General features: G+C 34.9%; 1 protein-coding gene and 1 long non-coding RNA gene across 4 annotated transcripts; one reads left to right on the forward strand and one right to left on the reverse strand.

Annotated features, from left to right (window-relative positions):
- Nucleotides 1-2,065: 2,065 nt before the first annotated feature.
- LOC148619268 (dual oxidase maturation factor 1-like) lies at nt 2,066-11,327 on the reverse strand. 3 transcript variants are annotated; one of them, XM_088578976.1, is made up of 11 exons: nt 11,230-11,327; nt 8,355-8,554; nt 8,056-8,113; nt 7,652-7,789; nt 7,336-7,428; nt 6,910-7,063; nt 6,552-6,766; nt 6,001-6,123; nt 5,013-5,164; nt 4,526-4,668; nt 2,066-2,691 (listed from the first exon to the last, which is right to left on the reverse strand). In XM_088578976.1, exons 2-11 carry the CDS (start codon nt 8,532-8,534, stop codon nt 2,652-2,654), a joined length of 1,296 nt encoding a protein of 431 aa, XP_088435102.1. In that variant the 5' UTR covers nt 8,535-8,554; nt 11,230-11,327; the 3' UTR covers nt 2,066-2,651. The 3 variants fall into 3 exon arrangements, with proteins under 3 accessions (XP_088435102.1, XP_088435101.1, XP_088435100.1); XM_088578975.1 differs by having other exon boundaries at nt 11,160-11,274; XM_088578974.1 differs by lacking the exon at nt 11,230-11,327 and adding an exon at nt 10,424-10,533.
- Nucleotides 11,328-12,919: 1,592 nt separating this feature from the next.
- Nucleotides 12,920-14,357, forward strand: LOC148619269 (uncharacterized). The gene is made up of 2 exons (XR_015921563.1): nt 12,920-13,447; nt 14,262-14,357. It is a non-coding gene; the product is annotated as an uncharacterized LOC148619269 (long non-coding RNA).
- The last annotated feature ends 3,647 nt before the right edge of the window (nt 14,358-18,004 follow it).

An 18,004-nucleotide genomic window follows, 5' to 3' on the forward strand; every position in this document is an offset into this window, starting at 1 on the left:
GACTAGCAGTGGCACATCATTCAATATAGTTCATCAGCAATATCCTCACCTATTCAGAAAGCTAGTCTTAACCCTTACACTAAAAACTTAGATACTTAAGAATATCAGTCCATTGAAAACAAGTAACAAGAACTAGAAACTTAGAACCATTAACCTTGGAACCATTAACCTCGACAAACACTTAGAAGACAAAATCTAATTGTACACCAATTAAGGAATATCGTCAAGGAAAGAGCGCCAGACATCATAAACAAAACAATACCAACGAAATTGATCAGTAAAAACAGACGCAGACTACCGAGGGTCAATAGGGAAATGAGAGTACTCATCAGAAAAAAAAAATAAATATTCCAAAAAGATTAACCAACAGACAGGCAGAAAAATACAGAACAATACATAAAGAAACAAAAGGCAGATTACAAGATTACAAAAAGAAACAAGAAGAGAATATTGGCACTGTCTAGAAAGCATCATCTGTTATGAATAAACAATAGAAACTGTCTAAAAACAAATGAAATTCTGGAATAACATCAAAAGACAGTTCAGGTGTAGCACCCCTTAGAGCAGATGGGCTACTAGTAGACGGCACCAAACAAAAAAAACAGAAATACTTAACAAACAATACTTGTCAGTATTTACACCAGAAACACTAATGAAGAACTACCTCCTCATTAAAACAATTATCCATCCATGCCAAACATAAAAATTGCCATCAAAGGCACAGATAAATTACTAAAAACACGTAGATCTATCTAAATCTACTGGGACGGACCAAATAAGAGCCAGAATAGCGATTTTCGTGCCAAAACACAGTTGCTTACGCTTAGTCATGAACTACTTAGTAGCATGCAAACATACTTCATTATTTTAGGTATTTGACAAGGTACCTCGCAATAATCAACCCTGGAAACTTCGTAGTCATAGGAAAAGGGGAACACCTGGAAGCGTACTTATCATCATTTTTAGTAATAGAATGCTCTGGATGGAACATTAGGTATCTAGTCAACTGCCAATGGTAAACGGAGTACTACAAAGTTCTGTAATGAGACCTTTGCTTTTTCTAATATTTATCAACGATCTCCAACCAACAGTATCATCTAAAACTAGATTATTTGCTGACCACTGTATCCTAGACATACAAATATTTTGTAAAGAGGGTGCTGCTTTATTATAACAATATATAGACAATTTTGCAGCCTGGGAAGATAAATGGGGTATGCAATTCCATCATGAAAAATGTAACTCGCCCAGTGTCACAAGATCAGAAACACCAAAAATAAACCAATACATTCTAAAAGGGCACATTATGGACTCAGTTACAACAGCAAAAAATTTAGGCATAACAATTTCAAATGACATGAACTGAAACACACATATCAACAACATCAACTCAAAAGCAAATAAGAAATTTGCAAATTCAAAACATTGAAACTATAAGTTTGGCATACACATTAATGGTAAGGTCCAATCTAGAGTACTGTTCACGTGGAGCGGCACCTCACATAACTAAGCTAACGCACGAAATAGAACAAGTTCAACGCATGACAGCAAGATACGTCACAGATACAACAATACCAGCAGTGTAACAGATATACTAAACCATCTGCAATGGCCAACATTGTAACAAAGGAGAAATAATGCTAGAGTCATAATGTTATACAAAATGGCGCATAATGAAATTGTACTGGACCCAAATCTTTACCTCATTCCACAACCATCTAAAAATACACGTACACAAAAATTTCAACAGTTGATTCCAGGGTCAGAACATCTAAATCTCATTAAATTTGTATATATTTAAATATTTTTTTGTTTGTGCACCTGGTTTTTTTTACATTAATTGTATTTTTCTGTTAGAGCTGCACCGGCGAATAGTCACCAGTGCTGTCATGGATCGTCGTATTATGTATATGTATAGATGTATATGTAATTGATTTGTCTATGTCTGCTCAATACCCGATAGTGTAGTCAAGGACATTAAAACCCCTCAGTCAGTAATTTAGTTGCAAAAAAAACAAATTTAACAATGGATTATAAATCATTAACCTTAGAGATACTCAAAAAGTTCAATATGCATTTTTTTTATTTTGTATACAAAATTATATATACATGTAATGCTGTAAAAAAATGAAAAAAAAAAAAAACGTGTACTGATATTTAGCAGTCAAACCGAGACCCAGTATATATATATATCTTGATATTAGAAAACTATATATTGTGACTAAAGCAACATGAAATCCATAAATATAAATATATAAACAGTGAATGTGGTGAGAAACACTCATTTGAAAAAAAAAAATAAAATATATTTTCAAAGTTTCTGTCTGAGAAATCATTACACTTCAAATGTGAAAATAAAACTAGAAGAGAAAGTAATGTATTTAAGGATGAACACAATTTTTTTTTCTATACAGATATACATTTATTTGAATGTTCCATATTTTTATTCCTTACATATCAGATGCAAATTGTATACCAGTATGTATGAAATATAAAAAAAAAATAGTTTAAACAAACAATATCATTAAACCTTCCACATGGCACAGTGGCAATATTTCCACCCTCTTGTCGCTCTAAGATGCGAGACAATAGTTTGTATATATTCATTGAGAAGTTTATTTTGTTAGCACCATAGCAGGCAGTGGTTGTACTCAGTGGTAACCCATATTGAGCCTCACTTGGTCAGGACGTCTACAAAATAAGGAAAGACAAAATGAAAGATAATTAAGTATGATCATTAAAATATGTGTATTGAATCATGTCTAAACTAAGCTCCCTTTGGAATTCAAAATTGATTCGGTTTAGACAGATGTTCGGTTTTAGACAGGTGTTCGATTTACCGGGGTTCAAATTACATATAAATCGATGTAAAGGGACTTTAAAAAGTGTTAGATTTAGACAGGTCTTCAGATTATTCATCGTTTGGTTTAGACAGGTTTTCAGACTAATCAGGTTTGGTTTAGACAGGTTTTCAGATCATTCAGGCTTAGGTTCAGAAGTATTTCAGATTATTCATCGTTTGGTTTAAACAGGTTTTCAGATTATTCAGGGTTTGGTTTAGACAAGTTTTCAGATTATTCAGGCTTCGGTTCAGACAGGTTTTCAGAATATTCAGGATTTGGTTTCAGCAGGTTTTTGGATTATTCTGGGTTTGTTTTAGACAGGTTTCACTTTAACACATTTTGGGTGGTGGGTACCATTTTACTATGATTATTAAGAACAAACTTTTCAAACTTAGGTCTGAGCTGAAACTGGAAGCAGCATCTTCTGTATAGACATAAAAGACAACAAAACAGAAAACCTATATATTGTGTCTAAGTTTGAGGAGCCATGACGCCACTACTGTGCAATCAGTAGCGAATGTACTGAAGGGTTTGGTTTGGTTAAGGACATCTCTCAGTATTTAGTTTTTCATGTAAATGTTTCAAAATACAATACTGAGAGATGTCATCAGAACACATCTTGTATTTTGATTTGCAATCAACAACCTTCTTTAACGTAAATATATACTGTTCTGAAGGGATTTGTTCTGTTAACAAGGTTTCACTCTATATAGTAATCGCTAGTATAACTCGCATGAATCATTTCAAAATTCAATACTTTAGATACATCGCTTCTACCCAAAAGAACTTGAGATAAAGGATACTACAGACACTGTGAAGTCTGCCTCATATCTTGACCTACACTTAGAAATCGATGGTAAAGGAAAACTATTGACCAAACTTTACGACAAACGTGATGACTTTTCATTCAGAATTGTCAACTTTCCTTTCATCTGTGGCAACATCCCTTCGGCTCCTGCGTATGGAGTGTTCATATCACAACTCGTACGTTATGCCAGAGTTTGCCGAAACTACACAGACTTTTTGTATCGCGCTAGAAGTCTAACAAATAGGCTTCTGGAACAGGTTATGTTGCTACAATATTGAAGTCATCACTACAGAAGTTTTATGGTTGTCATCATGAACTCGTGGATCGTTATGATGTATCCATCCGCACCATGAAAACTGATTTATTCAACGGGTCATAGTTTGCCTTTCCTCGTTTGTCTACCCCGGACTTGACTTTTTATGAATAACTCGGCGGGTGTTTCTAGAAAAGCAGAGGACGCTTACCCTACCGGTGCACCTGGTCCATGCTCCCAGTATTTAGTGGAGTCCGAGTTGCTCATTTACTTTTGTTACTTTGTATGTATGATTTTAGTTACTTTATGTTCTTTGTTGTGTGTGTCTGTTTTCCACGTCTGGTCTTTGTCCCAGGATTACATTCTTTTGATTACCGCTATAACCTCGGTTCCCTTGATTACTCTTTTAGAGATATACTTAAATTGTGAAAGAGTAATTAAGGGAACCAAGATTCTACCAGAAATCAAAAGGATGTAATCCAGGGACGAAGACCAGACATGGAAAACACACACGCAACGAAGTACATAAAATAACCAAAATAATACATACACAGTAACAAAAGTAATGAGCAAGTAAAAGAGGGAAGAGATCAAAACCATGTAACAACCATGTTGACTTACACGGCATTAACATAATCCTCATCTTGATCCTCATCGGGTATTGGAGGAGGAGGACGTCGTCTTGGTGCTTGCAGACCAATACGTTTGGTAAACCTCTGTTTCCTCACAGAAGATTGAAACGATGCAGGTTGCTGGGCAAAAGTCTGAAATTATCCAGAGTGAAAATTAGTTACATGTCCAAACTTGACTACATGTATTTCTGTAAGCTTCAAGTAAGAATAAATAAAAATCAATATCTAATTGTCGGAAATTGTGTTAATTTCGTGCAAAATTTTGGCAAAATGAGTAAATTATAAGCTTGAAGCCCTTTTTCTGGATTCAAAACTGGACCCCTCCTTTTTCAATCTCTGTATCCGTCACTATCGAGTCACTTCTAATAAAAGTAAAAACAAAATGTCTAAACGAGTTGTTAACTAGTTTAAATAAATCTGAAATCCTACAGAGCTGCATTCAACATAATTGCTAGCAAATGCCACTCATTACATACAGGTGCTTCGTAGATTTCATCGTCCGAATCCTCGTCGTCTTCCGCGGCAGCAGCAGATGAGTGTGCTCTACCGTTCTGGTCTGTAGGGGGAATATTTCTCATTTCCAATCCATTCTGTCCTGGTTCATCCTTCTTAGTGGAACTTGTGTCCTCTAAAACAAATATAGTATCGAAAATAAAATTTCACAGATCGAAACAAACATCCTTGTTCAGTTTTCTTATGTTTCTTACTACTTTGATATATCAATTAGTTTATACTTTATTTACTAAAGACTCTGTAACTTTCAAGGAAAACCAATTCAATAAGAATATATATAAAGCAGGTATTACTTGAACTAGATTCGTCGCAGAAATGGGGCTTTTTGGGGAAAAAATGCTCAACAACAAATACTGTTCGTTTTAATTTATAGCCATCATAGTGATGTTTCCCAAATTGCTCCATAAAATGGCTCCTAGTTTTCCCAAATAGCTTTGAAAACACATGCAGTACAAGATATATATAAAGTATAGAAATAACTTCAGATTGACACCAAATAAATATCCTCGCTTCATTCAAATACATTTGATAACTTGTTTCTTGTTTTTACAATAACAAACAGATACAAGTCATCAAATACAGCTATGTAGAAATAGCTTACAATTTTGTAGTAGTTCATCTTTATTTTGATTGTTGTTTAGATGTGTAACTTTAAAAAAAATGTTAAAATAATGTGTATTCTCCCAATCAATTGGATAGGAGCACAAAAATACAGTTTGCTCAAAGATAAGGTAGTCATTGAGTTTCTTCATCACCCACCCATGTTTTCGTAATTTAGCAATTTTTATATTCTATAAATATCCATTTGAACAGTGCGTACATGTATCATCTTGCTATACATATCTGTGTTGTTTCTAACGTAATTATTTGATGTTTATACTATAGTAATCAAAACTAAGTTGGGGTGCCAACAGAAACTAAATCCAGTGCAGAGAAAATATGTAATAGTACCATCGGCAGTTGCTTCCTCGAATTCATCCTGCAGAACGTCGACGCCGAAGAAAGAAGCGATTTGTGTTGGGAAGCGTAGGTCCATCAGGTAGATGATGGCTCCCAGGATGACACACATTACCCCTGGTAATATAAAGATGAAAAAAAGGTCAGTGAGAGGTTAATTAACTTAAAATCAGTAGATTATATGCACTTCTTTCCGTAACCAATACCGAATGTGTTACACCAATATGGACTGCAAGAATTAACAAAACCGCGTACAGGTCATCATTATACAGACTTTGTACGTCTCGTTTTATTTAATCATAACAAGGAACTTTTATACTTTCTTCTCCGGGGGAGAAGGACTTAATATTAATTTTAGTGTGAAAACATAAGACTGCGTTAAAATGCTTATTTGAAAGTCTACAATATTAAGTTGAAATATTGAATCAATCTGTTTTATGTCTTAAAACTTTTCGGGGGGCTAAAATTTGAATTTTTCTTATTTTCAAAACATCCCAGGCCTGGTGGGAAAAAGAAAATAAGTACTCAAAGCTATAGTCATATACCAGTGATGAGGTTAACCCAATAAGCGCCACCATAATGGAATTCTAGAACATGTTCAGCTGCCAACGGAATCCGTAACTCGTTGAAATTCCTAATGGTCGACCATAGAATATTGGCAATGATCATTACTCCTCCAGTCAACATCAGGAAGTAGGCGCCATACTTCAGCAAGACGAAAAACAATATGATGGTCAAAAACCAAAGTGGTAGGGCCAACCTATGGAGGATATAAAACTAAAAGTTTAAACATGAGTTACATTAATATTTGTGTATATTATATATTGAAAAGCAATGTAATGATGTTTCATTTTGAGAAAACAATAATACAACACACACAAGAAGCTGCCAAATACTACGTACCACATCATGATATGAGCGTACCACCCGGCTTGTCTGTAGTGACGACCCCATCTAATACCCTCACCATCGAATGTAAAATACTCAGCTATCCATAATATTGGCAATGGTAAGCCCCTGAACTGGGCCTCTCTGTACTCACGGTTAAAACGACCAGCTGAAATATCAAAAACAAGTGTAGGGAGTATAACAATTCAAAGAAAACTGGGGTGTGATGCTTAATGGTCCATCGAACTTAATGCTTTATTATAGCACACTTCTGAAGAAAAATAATGAATCCTGAAAGACCTTAAGTACCAAATTTGTAATAGTAGTTTTCCCTAAATACTAAACTTTTGTGAAAAAGAGGCAATTGTTCAGAAATAAAAAAAAAAGAATTTGAGTAAAAAACTCGACTGTTAATGTGTTTTGATTAACAGGTGTACCTACCAAATATTCCAAATCCAAATCGTCCTTGTGCCCATCTCCAGTCAAAATGTTCATTATAGTTGATGGTCTCGTTTAATTGTGTTTCTGGTGTTCCTAAAACAGAAAAGTAAGTTTCTCTTTGTTGAAATAAAAGTTTGAATTTATTTTCATAGTAAATACACACTAACACTCATGGATGGATCGGATTTTTTTTGCAAATGGTATTTTATGTAAACACATAATGCACTTTTTTTGGGGGGGGGGGCATTTACTACATGTACTACAAAATACTAATAAAAATTCCGGCTGTCGATATTGTGTTGCTTTGATAACAAACCTTTAAGCGTGATATTAATCCCTCTGAGACCTATATGAACTCCAACATCAGCATGTATTTCTGCTCTTTCTCCGGCTTTGTATTTTGTGGGTACCCTCTTTAGCTCAGCAACCTCCCATTCGGGGGTTAGATTTGCCACTACAAATGGAAACAAGATCTGACTGAAAAACTGAAAAATCTATAATTCATCTTCAATTACTAACGGAAATTCACAAATATAGTTTTAAGTCTTTTTTTCACAAATTGTTCGAACTTTTCTTCCAGTTATTCGGTTTTAGCGTGGTCACTGATTGCATACCAATCTTTATAATAAGCGCATTGGTTCGCATCATAATAAGCAAATATTTCCATGTTTTTATTTTCATTTATGATTTCGTCTGTAGTATAGAGCACAATGTACTTACGCATAATAACTGCTCCAATGTACAGGGTTACCACTACCCGTATAAAAACATATAACCGCTGGAATGAAAAAGTGGGGGGTATAAGGTTGACATTTCAGACATAATAGTATTCAGTAAAAGTAAATAAAATTGGAATGAATTTCATACACCAAGGATTTCCTCTTCTAAGCCGAAGTTCGTTCCTGGCAAAATTTTTATTGTTGTATATATGCAATAAACAAAAATAGTTTTTTGGGTGACCCGTTGTGATATCAGTGCGACGATACTGCGCAATAAAAAGGATTACATTATTTCTTTACCTCTATACCTCTAATTCCAGGCAATACCACGAAAAAGGAGACAGCTAAAATCACGAAGGCGAATATAAATCCTGATTCTAGAATATCTGCTATGAACGGGGTTTGGTTTGGTCCATAGTATGTTGGTGCCCCATTACTACGGAAGGCGTTAAATATACCCGCAGGTATAACTCCATCCATCACTACTGAAATGTATCGTCCTACGAAGTATAAAAGTTCATCAATTAGTCCTACGAAACATATAAAAAAACTAGTTCCAATTTACTTCCCACAATCAATACCTTCATATAGCTTAATTGAGGATACTTATCTAAGTTGGGTTTAGTTTACAACAATTTTATTTGTTAACTCTACAAAAGGGATAGGACACAAGTTTCATCAACTTATGAAGTCTTCTCCCATCAATAATGTACAATGCATATATAAGAACATTAGAATCATAAAATAATTATGAATATTAATAAAGACAATTCTGAATTAGATTTTACAAGACAATGAAGAAAAAGGAAAAGAAAAAGGAAAAAACAACAGTAGAACGAAAAATAAAAAAAAGAAAAAAGAAAAAAACACCAATACAATGAAAAAATAATTAAAAAAAACACCAAAGTTTCAGAAATATATGTACAAAACTGATGAGAAACATAATGTGGACGGGTGGATGCGCTGTTCTTGTGTGACACTGGCTTTACCTCCATAATAGTATTAGGTCAGAAATCTTTTTCTTTTTCTAAGTTGGGTAAAAATGACACAGCCTTGTGTGCAATTGGACTATTAAAACTATATGGTTACTGGCTTTGTAGCTTCATTTGACAGTAGGCACACGATATCAACGAAAAATTATATTCAAACTATGAACTACCAGAAAGAGAAAAAAAACTTATAGAGTGATACTGAAATCACTAATTGTCTAGACGTTAATTTTAATACCTTGCCACTCCTCGGCAACCTTTCCATTCAACAATACATGCCATTTATAGTTGACAGTGGCGGATCCAGGGTGTTTCCGGCGGTTAGAACCCCCTTCTTTTGGAAAATTTTGTAATATCGTGCAAAATTTTCCAAAACTAAGCCAATGAGAGATTAGGATCTACCGTTGTTCTGAACCCAATTAAAAAAAACTTTCAAAATCTGTTGATCCGCTCCTGGTAGAAGATCACGGTCGCTTCTAGATCTGATGTAAGTGGGAAGTTAGGTGTTTAATTTTAAATCCCCCGTAATTAGAAGTAAGTTTTTTTTTTTAACATCATAAATTTGAATTGAAATAAGAACACTTCCTGTTTTGTAATAAATGAACGATATCTAAATGGGGAATTTTCTGTGTTATCTGAGTTCATTATTAGAGTACATATGTATTAAGACCTAATGCATATTTTTTCTCATGAATTAGTTACCTATCGATGATTGGGTGTTTTACGGTCTTGACTATCCTTACGGATCTAGCACGACCGCCCCTTACGGGGGTTCTGTTAGAAGATGTGTATTAGAAGTTGGAGGTAGCGGGGCCCAGCCTTCGGGATACCTGACCGAAGAACTCAATCAGAATATGTCCTGCTCTGTTGACGCTCTGGCCTACTCCCAGACCCCTCGTGGGTCCAAGAGCGTTTCCCCACTCTAACTATTTGGGAGTACGTCATCGTGTAGAGTGAATTATCTATTCAATGTTTTCACCCTTTTACACAAGATTGTCTTAATAAATGATAATTCTTCAGTTTGCGAGAACCTTTTGAAATTCAGCAAAAATGTCAAGGAATTTGCCTTTTTTCCCTTGCCTTATCTAATCTATACAATACGATTTATAATTAAAAATATATTTATATTTATCAAAATATTCCCTACAATCCATAGTTTATTGACACACGAGCCATCACAGTGGCTATCCCATACATTTTTAAAAGGAGACCCTAGACTTGCTTCTTTAAAAATGCCTCATATTTACTTTTGTCGATGATTTAATGCTGAATAATGAATTTGCTTGATAATCTAATTCAATGAATTTCTTTAAACAATTTTAAAGATTTTCAATTTCATATTTAAAATTCAAATGATTAATTACTCCTAGTCATCCCTACCTTCTTGTAAGCCTTATTTCCAGTTGAAAGTGACCCTTATTTACTCGGATTTTGATGCTCGATGAGATCACGAGTACACGATGATCGTCGGAAACCTGACATCAAGATTACTAGCGAATAGACACAACAGTTTCCGTTAATACTCGTAACAACTTAATAGGTTGTGATATAACCATGTACAAGAAAAGCATCTTATTTAAAACAAAATATGTATATTACTTGACCGGAAAAAGTTCATAAGTAAAAAATATGGCCCCCGACAGCATGTCGTACTTCAATACCCGTTTTGTGTGTGTACCCGAATATTTTTGTCAGCTAACCAATAATTAAACCCATTTAGGAGAAGACACCAGAATAATGGTTAAACAACATCGTCACTGGTCGGCTCGAATAAGTTTATATACTGAATGTGATACAGATTTTGACATATCATATATTCTAACTATACTTCAAGTAACTGTATGGCCCGTGAAGAGGTGTGATATATGGTATGCGGTGTGATATAGGGTATGCAATATAGGGTATGCGATATAGGTCTCCGTACGGGTGAAATCAGAAATATTTTCTTTTTTTTTTAATGCATATTCTCAATATAGTTAAGCTTGTTGTCACCGGATGGTTAGACCAATAAATGACATTTTTTCCATACTATAAACAAAGAATACAATACAATAATGTTTATAATAATTGACTAAAACTACAAAATATCCGGGCTATGAACCACCAAAGTACTCACCCAACACTTTGTTTATCCAGCGAAACCGAAACTTAAAGTTGAACTTATTTGATACATAAAATGCACCTACCTGATATCTATATTATTACACAAAGTTAAACAAGGATGTTTATTAAACAATCCAATTTGGATTTTAAAATATGCTTACTTCCTTGTGTGGTATTTGTGTAACCGGATAAGTACATTAAATGTAATGTAGGGTATATGTCGCAGGACATGTCATGACAAGTTTTGAGCAAAATATAACTGGTGTTTGAGACAGGGGAAAGATAATTAAAACCATAGCCCCTCCCCTAAGTATTTTAAATGTCTGTTACAGTATTCCCGGGGAATAGTCAACATTTCTTTTGATTTGTTGCGAAATAGATATATGGGCCTTTCTTAACTTGGTGAGAATGATTCTGCGTTCCAAAGATCATACTGAAAACTTTCAAAGTCAAGTACAGAAAAAAAGTTTTCTTGTTTTTATTGTTTTGTGAGTGAGTGTATGTATTTTGTTCTGTTGTAAAACCATTTTGCTGTCATGTATAAAACAAATAAAAACATTTGGCTATGAGTATAAAAAATCAAAGACTGAAGTCTTCTAAGGCGCTAATCGTTATATATTCTTTGTCACTGATTTTGGCGTACTTTCAATATCCGAAATGGCACGAATCCGATGTGCTCTAAAATCAGGTACCTTATGCTAGAATCTTGGTTTCCTTGATAAGATTACTTTTTCGTAAATGTGATGACCCGAATGTTTCTCAATCAAAACAACTGGTTACCAGGAAATGCGGGAAATTTTTTCGTTCCATAAGTTTTTAAAAGTTTTAGCGATCTTTGGGTCGTAACCCAACTATCGCTGAAACTTTGAAAGAAACATGTTTATACATCAGTGTATAGATATCGGGGCCCTGATAATGTATATGACCTATTAGTCAAATGTAATGAGTCCCTGTGTCTGAATCGGAAGCTGGGTTATGTTTAATGCTAACGGATCATTTCATCTTTCAATGTAAACTTAATTCCCGATATAATACAAGCAAAACACACACGTATAACACATGTGTAAGGTATTTAAGAGATACATTTTGATCTCGTATGAAGCTCGAACTAAAGCTATGCTTGGCGGCAAACCCAGCACAGACCAGCAGCTAAATGTGGAGTAGTAATATATAATTATGCAAATCATATGTAAATGTAAAATACTGAAATTCCGAGTGCAAAAATTCGCTAAGAATATGAGCGACTTAAAAAAAACATTTAGCTATTATGTTCATATGAAGGAATCGCAAATTATTTATAAATGTCTATTTTATGTTTTAAGGAAAGTAATACTCTTTACTTTTTCTTGAGCTTTTGATTGAAATCAAACAAATTATACATTGTAGTAAAAAGAGATAGAATAAAATATTGAAACCCAAAGATTAGTAATTTACTTTGCTATTGTTAAATACAAAATTGTACATCCATGAATAAAAGAAGTTAATATTTCTATCACTTTATATCTCTTTAATTTACAATTAGATCTACTTGTTTCAAAGGAGCATTGGAATAGCATTTAAGTTTGACGGATCGTCTGAATATAGCTGAAATATTGCTGCTCGGACGTTAAACCCCAACAAACAAACAAACAAAGTTTGACGGTAACCTCGCCATTCCTCTCATATTTAGGCATGGAACTGTCTACGAGACACGAGTATTCATCATATTTCAATCAATGTATCTGTTCAAATTCATGTTTTACGTCGTAAAAACGACTTTTCAAATGTTCATCTACTTGGATCTGCTATATATATTGTCAAATATTCTTTGACTGATTCTAGCGGATTTTTTTTTTTATAGTAGAACGTAACCAAACTATCTCTTGTAACCAACTTTCTTTTGCACTTGAATTGCCGAATATTGTTTCTTTGAGACCTACTGAAGGATTTCCAATAAAAAACTGTTGGGATTAAGAAATGCATGAATCACCAATTCTATGCTTCTGCATGGTTTTAAGGCTGGCCTGTATTTAAACAAACTTGATATAATTATACATATCAGCTGGAAGAAAAGATTTCTAAATAATATATTTGATGGTCACATTTATTTCCTCTAAAAATACATACGTGACTGAAGATTGGTCTATATAACCTTCTGAAATAGCAATTAAGTGTAACGACTACATTTTGGGACGACAGGATCATTTACACCGGTACTAGCATCAGTCCCTTACACAAATTATCCCTAACACAAACAAATCAGGGATATGCAACCCAGGATACCAAGATGGGAGATCAACCAAGTAGGCGTAGAATTGCGAGGTAAAAGTGTGATTTCTCTTAACTCCGAGCATATATCAGGCTGGTTTTGGGAATGGAAATTTATATGTGGCTAAAGATTTTTACTATCAATTTTTTATAGCTGTTGTACAATGAAGTATATTAGTTTATTACCGAAATCAACAGTTGAAATTTTGGTTATAATGGCCAATGGGGAGTAACGGAGAGTTCCAACGACAAATTTTGTCGGAAAAGAAATTTCGGAATAACATTGAATATCTTCGTATAATTTCACTTTCGTGACAATATCTATGGCTTCTTATCTGTATAGAAATGTGTTACTACTAAATTCGGTCGTTTTAAAACCATCAGTAAAGATCAATATATTTTGTGTTTGTTTACAAATTGTCCCCCTTTGTTTTTGTGGCAATTAATGCCTTCAGCTTGGACAAAGTTGTCTGTCTTAGTGGTCATTAATGAATTACTTTGAACAATTAATGTAAAAATCATGCTGTTATAATTATATTTTTTACATTTATATGGATAATATTTTTTTTTGATTTTCAGTAAAATGTTATCAGTGTCAAATCATGTAGTACCACTTATAATTTTGCATATCAAAATATTGCATAATACCATTTGATGTGTTCACATTGAATTTAAAGGTATTGTGAATAAAACAAATTGGTTGAACAAATTAATTTAAGTATGAATTATTGTAAAAGTCAATAATTGAGTTAGACTGATGTACTTAATGCGAATTGGTGCTATATGCCTACTTGGTCGTTATATTACTTCCTTACCTTTTAATGTCGTTCTGAATCACAATAGATTGAACTTATTCTCTGTGTTTCAGGTCATACGTGGAGGAAGATAAAGTTTGGAGTAAATTCGCCCTCCTAAGAACATATTTGTGATAAAGTTTTCGATCTGAATAAATGTAGAAATTAAATATATTTCTATGAATTAATTTTAGCCCGGTCAGTGACTATATTAGACATGACAGACCCTGTGAGATGAATCTTTATGTAATCATGAGACTTATTTTAAAAACTACAAGAGTTTATTTTAAAAGGAAAATAAAAAGGCCGACTTCAAGTTTTATTTTTAAAATCTTCAGGTATTTTTAGGAAAGCCGTTGACATCAATCGAAGTCGGTACATACAATTTCATGAGATAATAACACGTTCATGTTATATAATGCCTTGGAAAGTGTAATTCACTCGTGTGTGTGTGTGTGTGTGTATATATAGATAGAAGGGTCTGAAAAATTCCCAACGATGTTAGAACTGTCAACTCGTACCGCTGTGACATCTATGGCAACACCGCCTGCACTAAGTCCAGCGCCCTAGACCACTCGGCCAGCTAAGCTATATTAAAATATAGCTTTCGCTGGCCGGGTGATTCCTCCTCGTAGGATTAATCTAGGGCTGTAACTTAGTACACGACGTATGGTAGTACGGGACAGTTCGTCTGGGTGTTATTATGTAGGATAGAGGATCAAATTAATGATGCATGTCACAACAAATCAATATCATACGTCTCAGAATGTGACGACACTATTCTGCTCCACAGATCAAATTGATACAGGGAAGATAACGATGGAGCAGTGTAGTGAATAGAACTCAAATTTGCGATGCAAATTTTTTGGTCGTTCCCTCCGCGGGACTCGAATTTGCATCGCTGTGACATCTATGGCAACACCGCCTGCACGTAGTCCAGCGCCCTAGACCACTCGGCCAGCTAGGCTATGTAAAAATGTAGCTTTCGCTGGCCGAGTCATTCCTCCTCCTAGGATTAATCTAGGGCTGTAACTTATATTAGTACACGATATATGGTAGTACGGGACTGTTCATTTAGATGTTATTATGTAGGATAGATGATAAAATTAATGATGCATGTCACAACAAATCAATGTTATACAAACGTCTCAGAATGTAACGACTATTATTCGTGATAAATATATATATATATAGAAAGGTCTGAAAAATTCTATGGCAACACCGCCTGCACAAAGTGGTCTAGGGCGCTGGACTTTGTGCAGGCGGTGTTGCCATAGATGTCACAGCAGTACGAGTTCGAGTCCCGCGGAGGGAACGACCAAAAATTTGCATCGCAAATTTGACAGTTTAACATCGTTGGGAATTTTTCAGACCTTTCTATACGTTTATATATCTTCCTTGTATCAATTTGATCCGATGGAGCAGTGTAGCAAATAGAGTCGTCACATTCTGAGACGTTTGTATAATATTGATTTGTTGTGACATGCATCATTAATTTGATCCTCTATCCTACATATTAACATCAAAATGAACTGTCCCGTACTACCATACATCGTGTACTAAGTTACAGCCCTAGATTAATCCTACGAGGAGGAATGACCCGGCCAGCGAAAGCTATATTTTAATATAGCCTAGCTGGCCAAGTGGTCTAGGGCGCTGGACTTTGTGCAGGCGGTGTTGCCATAGATGTCACAGCAGTTCGAGTCCCGCGGAGGGAACGACCAAAACTTAGCATCGCAAATTTGACAGTTTAACATCGTTGGGAATTTTTCAGACCTTTCTATACGTTTATATATCTTCCCTATATCAATTTGATCCGATGGAGCAGTGAAGCAAATAGAGTCGTCATATTCTGAGACGTTTATATATATATATAACACGAGAGAAGCTTGGGAATCACGAGATATTTTGGACCCCCCTACCGACTGCCTAGTTAATTTACTTTAGTTTTGAAGTGTAACAAATTCACTTTCAACGACGAACACTACCTCCAAATCAATGGTACAGCTATGGGAACGAAAATGACTCCTTCGTATGCTAACATCTTCATGGGTAAATTAGAAAATCAAATAATCTCAACATCTTTATCGAAACCCCTCTCTTGGTTTCGATTCATCGATGATGTTGACATGAAATGGACTGAGTCGAAACAAAATTTAGACAATTTCATCACACATGCCAACAATGTTCATCCATCAATCAAATTCACCCATGAAATTTCTGACACTAAAATCACATTTTTAGATACTAATACGTTTGTAAAAGACGGGGAAATGTCCATGGATCTTCACAGCAAACCAACTGATAGTCACCAATACTTATCTCCCAAATAGTTGTCATCCAAAACATTGTACTAAAAGCATACCATACAGTCAGGCACTTCGAATTCGGGGTATTTGTTCTTCTGACGATGCCACCAACAAACGTCTAGATGAACTCCGTGATCATTTGTTATCGCGTGGCTATAAATCAACAGATATAGATCGGGGATTTGAACGTGCTAACAAAATCAGCCGTAAAGATCTCCTCGAGTACAAACCTAAGAAAAAGAACAAAGGGGTCCCTTTTGTGCTTACATACCATCCAGCCTTTGAGAAACTCTCGCAGTTACTGCATTCAAATTGGAAAGACATTCAAAAACATCCCAAGCTCTTTCCTGGGGCCCCGGTCCTGGCATTCCGTAGGCCTAGGAGCTTAAGAGATGCCATAGTAAGAGCAGAGATTTCATCACAGCCCAAACAAAATACAACGGGCCAGTGTCGACCATGTGGAGATAAGAGATGTAAGACCTGTACCCAGATGCTGCACACCAAAACGTTTAAAAGCTACTGCACTGGAAAGGAATTTGCCATTTTTTGAGACGAGACTTGCAAAACCGAAAATACCATATACCTTCTCCAGTGCCGATGTGGTATGCAGTACGTTGGCGAAGCAGAACAACCTGTCAACAGGCGTATGAATGGTCATTGCAGTGACTACAAATGCAAACCAGACCTCCCTCTAAGTCGCCATCTTAGATCCGCCGGACACACCCAGGAGGATCTCCACAACATTGTTGTTACGATCATAGAACATAATAAAAATTGGTCAAAGTGTAAAAGAGTATCTCGGGAAAGCTTTTGGATGAAGAAATTGCAAACAACTTCTCCAGAAGGAATTAAAGAGAAAAAATAATTCATTTTTAGGTCTTTGTCTGAGGCTGGTACAGCACTACTTGCTATACATCAATGCGCCGTGCTACTATATTTGGACTTTTTATTTTTTTTAAATTGTTTTCCACAGTTAATTGTGACTTTGATAAAAAGACCCTCTTTGTTATTTTCATTCAGGCTCCTTATCAGTTGCTTATGTGAGCCTTTGATAAAGGTACAATCACCCACAGCGTACGCGATTCAGCTTCTGAATCTGTTTTGATCTTAAACTTTATGAGTTTTATGCTCGTGAAGTTTTGTGAGTTTTATGCTCATATAGTTTTATGAGTTTTATGCTCATATAATTTTATGAGTTTTATGCTGAGGAAGGATATCAGTTATCCGAAATATTCAATTTAAATTTTACCATCTTCTGGTGATGTTAAGCATATTTAGACGATATATATGCATCATTTAACATGTGTACTCTTTAATGATTTTTTCTTTATGTTCACTTCCTAATTACATTGCATCTTTAGTTTGTATTTAATTGTTTAAGGTATTGTCATTATATCTCTTAAAGTGGAAATAAAGACACGAACGAATAACAAAGGAAAAGAGCCAGTTATACTACAAAAACCGAAACAAAAACAAAATGTGCTCACACAAAAAATGTCTTATTGGGC

The sequence above is a fragment of the Perna viridis genome, chromosome 4, assembly GCF_037379345.1.
Source record: "Perna viridis isolate PV_CMFRI_1.1 ecotype Kerala chromosome 4, ASM3737934v1, whole genome shotgun sequence".
Taxonomy (NCBI): domain Eukaryota; kingdom Metazoa; phylum Mollusca; class Bivalvia; order Mytilida; family Mytilidae; genus Perna; species Perna viridis.